This window comes from Chanodichthys erythropterus, chromosome 1 (genome assembly GCF_024489055.1).
Source record: "Chanodichthys erythropterus isolate Z2021 chromosome 1, ASM2448905v1, whole genome shotgun sequence".
In the NCBI taxonomy this organism is placed as follows: domain Eukaryota; kingdom Metazoa; phylum Chordata; class Actinopteri; order Cypriniformes; family Xenocyprididae; genus Chanodichthys; species Chanodichthys erythropterus.
Genome location: NC_090221.1, coordinates 18,429,391 through 18,442,566, shown reverse-complemented (window position 1 = coordinate 18,442,566; position 13,176 = coordinate 18,429,391). Strand labels below are relative to the sequence as shown.

The window sequence follows — 13,176 nt, the reverse complement described above, 5'->3', positions numbered from 1 at the left end:
TTTTTTTCCTTAGTTTTATTTTCTCCCCAATTATGTTATTTTTTTATTTTCATTTCAGTTAACAGACATAATTTGATTGACATCTCCTTTTAGTTTTTTTGTTAATACCTAGTGAAATATCAAACGTTACCACAGTAACCATGGTTTCTGGCAAAATGTCATTAAAATGCCAGTTATAACTGCTGCTAAAGTTATTGTTTATTCTGTAAAATCGTAATAAATCAACTTTGAAAATACTGTATTTCCAAGTTGTCAGTTTTGCTATAGCAACAAACATGGGTTAACATGGTATGGGTTTGTAAAGGCATGAACACTTTAATATAAAGCATGACCTTTTTATGACAAATATTAATATTATATTTTTTCCTGTGTTTGCCTGTGGATTTTAACCATAAATTAAGAGTTCCCTTTTTTAGGCTTACTGAATATTAGCAGACAAATAACCCCCAAGGATGATTGCATGTCCATGTTCCTCCAAACCTTGCCTGACTTCCTGCTCTCGTTTCTGCTCCCCAGTCATTCATGAGGGGCTAGAGGCTGTTGCTGTGTGCTTGATGAGCATTTGATGAGCGTTGGAAGAGTGTTTCAGTGACCCAGTTCAGTCAGCGCTGCTCCGTTGATGGTGCAGAACATCCTCACGCTCTCCCTCTCTCGCATCATTCCCGCTCTCTCCTTCTCTCTCTATGCGTTCTGCTGATTAATAATTGAGTGTTTCGTTTTTTTTGTCTGCGCACACTCGGGAAAAACGATTAAAAGAGCGAGCAGAAGCTGCAATGATGAAGGGAGCGATGCAGAAAGAGAACGAAAAAAGCAAGCAGTGCTCATGCTGCATTTGAGAGCAGTCAAGAGCTGCATCATTAGTGCTATAGAGACGATGGAGCGGGTTTGTGTGTGTGTGTGTGTGTAGGGTTTTCATTTAAAGGTAAATATCCAAAAGTTTGGAGAAGTGTTTGTTGTGCTCAAAATGAAAGAAACTATTCTGTTGAACGATATGGACTTTTCAATGCATGAAATAATTAAATAAGGGATCATGTACAGTATGCAGATTCTCACTAAATAATTAAATACGTGGATGTGAAATACTGATTGCATTTGAGTTCAAATTATCTTATAGTTTTACCTGTATATACCTGTATATTTGTTGTAAATCTTTTGCTAAAAGTAGTGCATTACAACATAAAAAACGATTGGAGGCAAACTGCAATGATTATAGAAATATTAATACTGAAGTTCCTGGATGTTATTTTTAGTGCAGTCAATAACATAGACATACGATGATGCCAGTTGTGTTTGTATGAAACAAAAGTGTGAGTCTGTGGTGTGATACGAGAGACATAAAATAGCACCGGTTTCAGTTACAGAATGAGCAATCCAAAATATGGTGTTCCCATAAATTATGTTCCCAAGATTATGAAACATAGATTTTTCAAATTTTCTAAAATTGTTCTTTAAAGAGTCATAGGCAATGAACCAAACCTTATACAAAGTGAATAATAACATTACAGTACAAGCTTTGATTTGAAGAAAAAAATTTATCTGAAAATCGAACAGGCACTAATATATAGCTCAAATTGCTCAAGAAGTTAATGCTGGTTCGGATAGAAAGGTGTCAGAATACACAGTGCATCACAGTTTGTTGCGTATGGGGCTGCATAGCCGCAGACCAGACAGGGTGCCCATACTGACCCCTGTCCACCGCCGGACCACGGAGCAATTGAAGAAGGTGACCTGTCTGATTAACCATGTTTTCTTTTACATCATGTGGATGTCCGGGTGCATGTGCATTGCTTACCTGGGAAACACATGGCACCAGGATGCACTATGGGAAGATATATATATACATATATATGGATACGCATTCTGGCTTCCCCTGAACTTTGTTCAATGCGAGTGCCGTATGCTTTATATGACCAGTCATTTACGCGGTCATTACACAGGTGTTTGATAGCGCGTGAGCGCATGTGAGACCTGAAAAGCACACGTTGCTATCTGCGTTTAAACTAAACTCATTTAAAGGGATAGTTCACCCAAAAATGAAAATTTGATGTTTATGTGCTTACCCCCAGTGCATCCAAGATGTAGGTGACTTTTTTTCTTCAGTCGAATGCAAATTATGATTTTTAACTGCAACCGCTGCCGTCTGTCAGTCAAATAATAGCAGTAGATGGGAACTTCAACTATAACAGTAAATAAAACTTGCTTAGACAAATCAAAATTAAAACCTGCGGCTCGTGACGACACATTAATGTCCTAAGACACGAAACGATCGGTTTGTGTGAGAAACCGAACGTTATTTATATAATTTTTACCTCTAATACACCACTATGTCCAACTTCGTTCAGCTTCCTGTTAGTGAGGTCAAAAAACGCATTGTGATGACGGAAGTGATGTCTCGCCCATATACTTCAATGAGCGCGAGACATCACTTCCGTTGTCAGAGCGCGATTAGACCTCACTAGCCGGAAGCTGAACGAAGTTGGACATAGTGGTGTATTAGAGGTAAAAAATTATATAAATACTGTTCGGTTTCTCGCACAAACCGATCGTTTCGTGTCTTAAGACATCAATGTGTCGTCACGAGCCGCAGGGTTTAATTTGGATTTGTCTATGGAAGTTTTTTCGACTCTTATTGTTCAAGTTCCCAATCACTGCTATTATTTGACTGACAGACGGCAGCGGTTGCAGTTAAAAATCATAATTTGCGTTCGACTGAAGAAAAAAAGTCATCTACATCTTGGATGCCCTGGGGGTAAGCAGATAAACATCAAATTTTCATTTTTGGGTGAACTATCCCTTTAAGCCTTGCATTCGAGTGCAAGGCGTGAAAGAGAACTTACGCGAGTGCTGTGAGAAGATTTGTGCACTCATCCGGAACGTGCACGCGGAAGTGCGTGTACAATGCCCAAATTTTAGGTCTCTTTTAAGTCTTTTGTTTGAACGGACAAATTCACACAAAATGTCAACATGCCCATCTTGGCCAGTATCCTAGCAAGCATAGTCAGTTACATCTGAAATGAACTTACACACTCGAGAAAGAATGCATGTGTTCTACGGCGGCATTGTGATGCCATAGTGTTCAGTATCAGTGTACTGATCCGTGTATTCTGCTGTCTGAGTGTGTTTTTATTGTTAATCAAACAACAAAAGACAAGGAAATCACTATTGAATACTTTGATATTTAATGTATACAGTGAAGATTACATGCAATGTTGTTTTACATTTTATTAGCTACTTTATTCAATTTCTGTACCTTAAAACTGGATACATGAAAAACCTGCTGTTTGATTATTTATTCTTATTTTCTTTATTTTTATTTGACATACCGAACCGTACCGAAACCATGAGCCTAAAACCGTGATATATATAAATGAGAGAGAGAGAGAGGGGTTGTGGACTGACGCTCACAGTATGTCTGTTTTATAAGTTATTGTTAAAAATGTATTCCTCCTATGAGGAAAATGAATAGGATATTTATTTCCGGAACTTGACTGTTGCACTCTATATGACTGACTAATAAGATAACATGAAGATAAACCAGGAATTTCATCACAGAAAAAAACATATTAAATCAAATAAAAAGAAAAAAACAAGTCATATTAAAATAGGCAATAATAAAGTGTGCAGTGTAGCATGAAAGCTGGGTTATTTGCTTCATGTTAGGACTGTCTATCAGCTCATAAACCCCAGCACTGCTTTAGGCTTATTATCTCACTGGAGTGTGTATCGGCTGTTCTGACTCAGTGATCAAGATGTCCGCTGCTCATTGGATTGCTCCTCTTTTCACATTCCCACTTTTAACACTTACTGGAGAGGCAGACATTGAGCTGGGCTCGCCGGGAGCTGGAAGGATGTCTTTGGCGTCGACCCAGCGTGCCTCAGAAGATGTCTAACGTTCCTGACTGCTCTGTGACCTGAAAAAAAGGAGTGAGGATTGTGTGTCAGTGTGTTATTTCCTACACACACACATAAATCAAGCAGTCACATTTCAACTGGCATCATTTACAGGAGCAAGAGAGATGGTTTGTTGGCTGTTTGATCGCTCTGTCCACTGTTTTCCTCTGGGAATCTCCTAATGTCATCTTTTGTTTGCACACAGGAGTCTATCACAGGATAAAAAATGATGACAGAGTGTTTACATTAAGCGTCGATGTTATGTGTGTCTTTGTCAGCTGCTTTTTCTCTAACCATACAGCAAACCAGACCACATGTTAGAAATAAGCATGTTTTGTTTCCTGTTGGGCTTTGAATGACGTTTCTTCATCTTCCTCTCTTTTTCTCTCTCTTACAGTCCCGATGACATTGGCACATGCTGGTACATTTTGCTATCTGGATCAGTCTTCATCAAAGAGTCCATGTTCTTGCCACGCTCCAGGTATGTCCCTGAATGTCATCAAAAAACAAACATCCACTGAATAAACAAAATTTGTTGAACCTTAAAAAGATTAATTGTCCATCTGTTCTCAGTGCATTTTCATTGGCAGTTTCCTAAAAGGACTTCACCCCAGTTTGCCACTGAAAATACATCCAAAATGTACATTTAAAATGTGACTCTGACCAATTTAGTAAAATTAAATTAGCATTTAATTAAAATAGCTTTAAAGAGCCACTTTATCCCTATCAGTCCCCCAGTCATGTTTTTTTCCCTTGGACTTGATTCGTGGGGGCATTTTTACCTTTATTGTGGGTTTGTTTTTTTGTTAATATTATTACATAGAAATGCTGTCATAGTTTGTCAAATTCTTTAAATATGATCGATTCATTAAAGTCCCCCTGTAGTCAATCATTTTATCCCTTAAAACTAATTTTTGATCACTGAAATTACATATTTAAAAATTTTTCCTGTGAAAATAATTTCTTCATGTCTTAAAGTCCCCCTGTAGGCATTCGTTTATCCCTTAAAACTCATCTTTGATTACCAAAATTACATATTTCTGTTTTTTTCCTTGAAAAAAAAACATGTTTTAAAATAGATTGGATGTAACTCCACACCCTTGCCTCATTTAGTATACACAATTGTATGAATATGCAAATTAGCCCCACCTCCACTCACTTACACCAGCTCAGAGATACGCTTGTTAGTGATGCGCGGGTCGGCTTTTGTTCCAACCCGCAGGTCCCGCTTTTATGACATTATTTGGCCCACCAAACCCCACCCCACCCCAGCCCGCCCCGCACCACTGTATCTATTTTTACAACCCGCCCGCTCCGCCCCGCACCCGCGACCATTTAATAGACATTCTAGGCATTGTAACGTAAATTAAAACAGCCTTTATTTCAGCCTGAAAGTGCTTGGAAACATCGCCCTGTAAACTGGCAACAACATACGATTATAAGTATGAACCACAAATCAGTAATAACAAGATAATGATAAACATTTTCAACAGTTACAAAGCAGCGTTTGTATTCATATAATAAGCTAAACAATTTTTGTATGTCAGTTGGGACATTCTAAAATGCTTAACGTGGCTTAATGTGCCAAGTGATGTAAACAGACCAAACTTCATGCTACTAAACATCATACTAATAAAGTATACTAAAGAAAAGCAGTTGAGCCCAGAATATGAACACAATTTGTTCAATTTCACGTTGTGTTTTCCTCCTATATTAAACCGCTATAAAGAAAAAGCTTAACGTCATTTAATGTAGCCTAAGTCAGAGATCAAAGATCAAATTCTTCACAAAACAGTTATTCTATATGCTTTATTTGTATGGTATTTACTAAGTTTGGTTTGTTAAAGGATTAGTTCGCTTTTAAATAAACTTTTGCTTATAATTTACTCACCCCCATGTCATCCAAGATGTCCATGTCCTTCTTTCTTCAGTCGAAAAGAAATTAAGGTTTTTGATGAAAACATTCCAGGATTTTTCTCCATACAATGGGCTTGAATGGGCACCAGACGGTTCAAGGTCCTAAAGACAGTTTCAGTGCAGCTTCGAAGGGCTTTAAACTATACCAGACGATACCAGACGATGAATAAGGGTCTTATCTAGCGAAACGATCAGTCATTTAAAAAAAAAAAAAAGTTTTATAAGCACAAATGTTCTCCTTGCTCTGTTCTCGGATGCGCATTCGTGACGTCACGTAATACGCAATTACGTTGAAAAGGTCACGCTTGACATAGGCCGAAGTACAGATTCGGTGTTTACAACTTTAATGTGCAAATACTAAGTCAAACGCCGTTTACAAAAAAAGGTAACGTTAAAACAACAATGTCGGACGAGGAGAAGAAGTTTTTCACCTGCCCTACCTTTTGAACCGGAATACACAGAGGAAGAAAGTAGGCAGATGGAAGAGACTGCTGCGGAGACACGCACCTCTCCAGCATCGGGCAGACGAAGATCTAACGAGACGTGGTGGTGCACATGTGGCAAATGCCAATCATAGCCAACAGAGGAAGAATCTAGATGCTGCCACGACTGGACCATTTCAATCCCGCCATTAGAGTCAGTCGGTGAGTCCCTGTTTCCAACTCGCTGCATTACCGGACAAAATTTCCACCGTTACTGAGCAACAGCATTTTAAGGGGGTCGCACACCGGACGCAAAGCTCAGCACCGCGCCACGTCTTTAAAATTCGAACGCATTGTTTCCTATGAGTGTACACACCGGCGGCGACATTCAGAGCCTGTCCGCGGCGCCCAGGAAGTTGTTAAAAATCCTGCTGCGCCACAGAGCGCCATGTACATTGTTTACATTAAATGTATATTATATTTCATCGTTAATGTACATACTGACTTCACCCTGTGCTGCAAGATACATCAGTTTTACATTCTTAGTTTAACAGCTTGAATAAAGTCTAAAAATGTATAATAAACATAGCCTTTTCTTTCTTTTTGCTTTGTTGTGCCATTTTTCCATGTACACTAACCTCAGTGCGAAATATTAAAGCATATGTAATGTTTCCCTGTTGACGTAAAACACTCCCATTGTGTAGCTCTTCTATCAGGAGTCGAGTCAAAATTGAGCTTGTGTGTATATAATGTGCGCGTCCGGTGTGCGACCCCCTTCAGAGGTGTTTTTGTTCTGATGGAGAAGGGTATGACAGTCTGATGGTACTGACAACACAGGATGGAAGAACCATTAGTTGTTTTACCTTGTTTTTGTAAATGGCGTGTGTCTCAATCAGCTCCCTAGTTCAGTAGTCAGGGCACTGATAAGGGAATCAGCCACATTCACTTTCATACTGATTCATGACCTAGGGAACTAGGGAGCTGATCGAGAAGCAGGGTTGGTATTTGCACGTTCAAGTTGTAAACACCGAATCTGTACTTCCGCCTCTGTCAAGCGTGACCTTTTCAACGTAATTGCGTATTACGTGACGTCACGAATGCTCATCCGAGAACAGCAAGGAGAACATTTATGCTTCTAAAACTTAAACTTTTAAAAAAAAAAAGTAAAATGACTGATCGTTTCACTAGATAAGATACGTTTCCCTTGTTCATCGTCTGGTATCGTCTGGTATAGTTTAAAGCCCTTTGAAGCTGCACTGAAACTGTCTTTAGGACCTTGAACTGTTTGGTGCCCATTTAAGCCCATTGTATGGAGAAAAATCCTGAAATGTTTTAATCAAAAACCTTAATTTCTTTTCGACTGAAGAAAGAAGGACATGGACATCTTGGATGACATGGGGGTGAGTAAATTATAAGCAAAAGTTTATTTAAAAGTGAACTAATCCTTTAATAACACTGCCTTAGTAAATTAAGCCACGTTAAGCTTTTTCACATTAAGCGTTTTATATACAGTCTACGCTACATAACCACTGAACTTTTGTTTTATTTAACACACGGAAATGTTAATTTACCGTTTTTATGTTCACTGTGCAAAAAAACAGAATGACATCCACTGTACCGGGGTTTAATCTATTTCGCCTAGACTCCACTCGCGCTCGCTTGATGCACTTGTGGCCGGGATACGGAGAATAATTTTTGACACATTGGCAAGCACTGGAAAGGCGATTGACTGCGACTGCAGGAAGCTTAGAATGTCCTCTCCGTCCCAGAAGAACTGGCCCTCAATGTAGCGTTTAATTTTGTTTTATTTCTCCATTTTTGTTGGTTGGCGGCGGGAGCTGCTTGGCGCACCGCTTTCGTGACGCCAAAGGTTTGGGGACATCACACAAGTTACGTTACGGCCTTCATATTGTAACCTTAACAAAAAACCTAATACAATATGAAAATAGATATTCCCAAATATTTAATATTATGTTATAGGGAATTGCTCGCAACGTACATGGATTTTTTTTATGACCCGCCTCGCAAATAAAGTGACAATTTCTTAACCTGCCCCAACCCGACCCGCGGGTTCTGCGGGTCATAACCAATCCATGTACGTTGCGAGCAATTCCCTATATCACTAACACTTGTTGCCAAACTGCTGAAATCACGTGTCTTTGGCACTCTAAATCACTGATTCAAAACAAAAGATTTGTAGCAGTGTTTTGAAATCAGCCATCACTAGATATTTTTGAAATGTTGTTTTGTTTTTTGGTGTTTTTTTTTTGTTTCGAGACCTGTTTAAGGGGTTGATTCAACCCAAAATTTAAATTGTCAACATTTTCTCAAACCCCTCATGTTGTTCCAAACAGGTATTATTTTCTTTCTTCTGTGGAACATAAAAGGAGACATTTTGAATGGTTGTTGTAGATGGTATTGTCTACAAGCTTCAGTACCATAAACATATCTTTGATGAGAGAATTTTGGGTGAACTTTTTAATTTCTGACCTTGACATGTAATCTGTAACCTAATCCAAAAATCATAATTTAGCATAATCTGACTACTTTAGAAGACAAAGAGTATCAGCAGACAAAGAGTATCAGCATTTTGTTTGGCACAATATAACGTAGCTGTAGCATAAAACTTAATATGACAGAAATGAAGCAGCGAACTGTAGCAAGGACATACAGAAAGAAACATTTTGACTGGGTAAAATTTAAAAGCATAGCAAGCTTTACAAAAACACTTGACAGAGATGCTTTAGATTTGGCTTGCAGTGGGAATGTCATTTTATCACCATGGCAATGAGAGAAGCAGATCTCTCTTTCCCTCGCTGTCTCATTTGGCTTCACAGAGAGAGCTGTGATGTTATACTCCTGTAATAGACTGTGACTCGCGCATCCAGTGAATGAAAACCAACAGGACAGCGGTGCTCTTCTTAGCGCTGTCTTGATAGCGCTCACAAATAGCCATTCCCCCCACCCCCCGTCTTCACAGAAACCCTGTGTACTGATTCTTGTCTGAGACAGACCAGATATGCAATAACATCTTATCAGCTTCCTTTTCCTTTATTTTTCCACCCCTGTTTCTTTCCAAACAAAATCACTTTCTTTTTAAAACAGGTTTGTGTAATACTTCAGTTTAATTGCACCTGAAACTCTCACTCACTGCAAATGCAGCATGCGAGTGTTTAATTGCACTGCGATTACCATCATTAAGAGCGTAATGGTGTGCAAAGTTGTGGCAGAAGTCAGAGTTGAGTTTGAGGTGGCCTTTGAAAATGCCAGCGCCAGTACCACCTGGTACTCATGCCAGCTTATGCAACAAGTCTGAGCCCTTAATGCATGCTTAAACATCAACATGAGTTTCTATTGTTATAAAATCTATTAAATCTGATCCTTCAGTAAGTCCATTGTTTTCTTAACTGTTCCTGACCACAAGTCTTGGAAAACCTTATTAACCACAGTTCCTTGAGATATGGCTTTTACCCTTACAAAAACGTACTGCCGTTTTATCATAGTACAGATATGGTGTTAGGAATATGCTCCATGCTACTGAATGTTTGTCATACTCGTGTACCAAGTTATTGACGTGCTTCAAATGGTTTTCTTTGCTCTATGGCTAAACAAAACCAAGCACTTTAAATATAATGATTCTTTTCCAATAGTGTTTGGCATGAACTTAGAAGTTATAGTTGCTACGTCTCTTCATTTTTGTACATTTTCGTTATTGATATCTCTAAGTCAGTTTAAAATATTTTTTGTTGTTAAAAATGGCAGCTAAGACACTGATACTTTACATAAAAAAGTACATTTGATACAATTTAAAGTCAAATATCTTGGCTCAAATATCCAAATCACCTCTATACACCGATCAGGCATAACATTGACCACCTTCCTAATATTGTGTTGGTCCCCCTTTTGCTGCCAAAACAGCACTGACCTGTCGAGTCATGGACTCCACTAGAACCCTGAAGGTGTGCTGTGGTATCTGGCACCAAGATTTTAGCAGCAGATTCATTAAGTCCTGTAAGTTGCAAGGTGGGGCCTCCATGGATCAGACTGTTCAGCACATCCCACAGATGTTCGATTGGATTGAAATCTTGGGAATTTAGAGGACACGTCAACACCTCGAAACTCGTTGTTGTGCTCCTCAAATCATTCCTAAACAATTTTTTTTTTTTTGTGGCAGGGTGCATTATCCTGCTGAAAGAAGCCACAGCTACCAGGGAATACCGTTTTCACAAAAGAGTGTACATGGTCTGCAACAATGCGTAGGTAGGTGGAACGTGTCAAAGTAACATCCACATGGATGGTAGGACCTAAGGTTTCCCAGCAAAACATTTCCCAAAGCATCACACTGCCTCCACTCGCTTGCCTTCTTCCCATAGTGCATCCTGGTGCCACGTGTTCCCCAGGTAAGCGACGCACATGCACCCGGCCATCCATGTGATGTAAAAGAAAACGGCTCATCAGACCAGGCCACCTTCTACCATTGGTCTGTGGTCTAGTTCTGATGTTCACGTGCCCACTGTTGGTGCTTTTGGCGGTGGACAGGGGTCAGCATGGGCACCCTGACTGGTCTGAGGCTATGCAGCCCCATACACAACAAACTGCAATGCTCTGTGTATTCTGACACCTTTCTATCAGAACCAACATTAACTTCTCGAGCAATTTGAGCTACAGAAGCTTGTCTGTTGGATCAGACAACACGGGCCAGCCTTCGTTCTCTCCCCACATGCATCAATGAACCATGGCCGCCCATGACCGTGTCACTGGTTCACCCCAATTCCTTCCTTGGACAACTTTTGCTAGATACTTACCACTGCAGACCAGTAACACCCAACGAGAGCTGCAGTTTTGGAGATGCTCTGACCCAGTCGTCTAGCCATCACAATTTGGCCCTTGTCAACCTCACTCAAATCCTTATGTTTGCCCATTTTTCCTGCTTCTAACACATCAACTTCAAGGACAAAATGTTCACTTGCTGCCTCATATATCCCACCCACTAAAGCCCCGGGTATACTTCGGCTGATCGTGGCCGGCCACACACCCCGTCCGCGTGCGGCCCAAATTTCGAGACCACACGGGCGGTGGCCATGTAACAGCGCATGCGCAAGCAGGACAGAAGAGTCCACTAGGTGGCAATATGCACAGTACTGAGCACAATGTGCAGTTGTCGAAGAACAATGTGTAAAGAGCGATTCAAAAGCAAGACGGGAAAGCTCAGAAGCATCGCTTTTGATTCCTGTTCTCTTGGTGTATCTTCTGAACTATGTTGCAATGGTGGATGCACTATTTTTCTTCTCTGATCATGCCCAGTGAATGTCCGGTGGATGACACGATGTCTGGTAAAAGTATAGAAAAAATTGTGCTGCGCATGTGTCGAACTTTGTCATCTGCGCATCCGTGGTTTAGTATACTAGTATACTAGATGCACGGACGCGACTGCGTGCGAGACACGTTCAGGCACGGTACGTGAAGTGTACCCGGGGCTTAACAGGTGCCATGATGAAGAGATGATCAGTGTTATTCACTTCACCTGTCAGTGGTCATAATTGTATGCCTGATTATTGTATATATACATATATATATGTATATGTTCCTCATATACAAGCAACTTTTGATTAGATCAGGTTTTCCCAAAATGGGGTTTGAGAGCTCCTGGGGTTTTGTGAGGCACTGAAGGGGGGTTGTGAGTTGATTAAAAGCTAACAATTAATTAAATCATAGAAATGGTGAATTAAAAACATTATCAATTAAACACTTACTAAAAAATAAACAACTTACTTTTATTTGTTTACTTGCATGGCCAGAGAACTGTAAACATGCAAATGTGTTTGTTAAATTATCAAAACTTTAAATATTTACTTCCCCTGAGATTTTAGGCCAAAGGGAAAGGATTAGAGCAGGAAACCAGATGTTAGGATCGTTTTAAATTGAGTTTCCATAGTTCTTTTTATTTTTATTCATCAGCAGATAAAACTAAAAAAGTTACTAAAAAAAAGTACTAAAATGCAAGCTTTTAAATTCATAGTTTCATTAAGATGTTTACTTTTATTACAAATTACCACTTAGGTTTGCATGTTCACCACATGCATGCAAACAAACTCCTGGGTGGTTTTCCTAAGAAAGTGCTTTCAAAGCCTTACCGTTCCTCCCTGAAGTGATATGCATTTACTTCATGAGAACATTATCTGTGACATCTGATAATCTGACTCTGTCCCAGACGATGCTTCTCTGCATGCATCAACATGCCTCATTTGTTGTTTAGCCACAATTTCTCACCTTTGCATGCCAATCCCCAGCTACAATCCCCCTAGCTGTACAAACCCAGTTTGGTTTGTAGTTGGTAACTTGTTTACAAATTTTAGCTTTTTGTGATTTATTTGTAAGTTTTATGGGCTATTCAGGATTATGAATAGTCCTTTTTATTTGATATACCTGTACACATTTGAGTATGAATCCACATTTCTTTTCCTTTACAATTTCCCATGGGTTGCCTTTGATAGTATAGTCTCACAAGTCTTATAAGTGGCTACAGGTCTTGAGTTTAGGTTGAGAGGTCATGTTGTTTGTGGGTAGAGGTCAGCCCCACCCTCTTGGCTCCACAGGAAGTAAGAGGCAGGCAAGAATGTTGGCTTCAGTCGATCACCACTAACTCTCAAGAACGCACATTCCCCAACACACACGCTCTCGTAAGATGAAGGCGGTAGACGGAGCTGTCAGAACAGAGTTCTTGCAGCGCAGCATACGTGAAGTTGGATTATCATGTGGCGCTCACAAAATCACGTTTGTGTTTAGTGTGGTAGCAGCGTGTGTGTATTAATATTAAGAAGGGACATTAAAAACACATTTGAGGTAGAAGTATGGGACTGAATGCATAATTTTCACGTACTCTGAATTGTTTATGGATTTCATTGGATATATTTTATAACCGCTCTCCGTCAGGTATAGTATTTTA

The 13,176-nt window shown here is 39.7% G+C and overlaps 1 protein-coding gene across 12 annotated transcripts in view; it reads left to right on the top strand.

Moving 5' to 3' along the window:
• rapgef2b (Rap guanine nucleotide exchange factor 2b) overlaps positions 1 to 13,176 on the top strand; it is a 136,636-nt gene that overhangs the window by 53,344 nt on the left and 70,116 nt on the right. For 10 of the 12 annotated variants that reach the window (XM_067388880.1, XM_067388877.1, XM_067388873.1 and 7 more), the window contains exon 4: positions 4,289 to 4,372. In XM_067388880.1, coding sequence (XP_067244981.1) covers positions 4,289 to 4,372 — 84 coding nt within the window. Of the gene's footprint in view, positions 1 to 3,879; positions 4,020 to 4,288; positions 4,373 to 12,918; positions 13,164 to 13,176 lie in introns of those variants that run through there. The other 2 variants (XM_067388881.1, XM_067388884.1) reach the window with 2 other exon arrangements.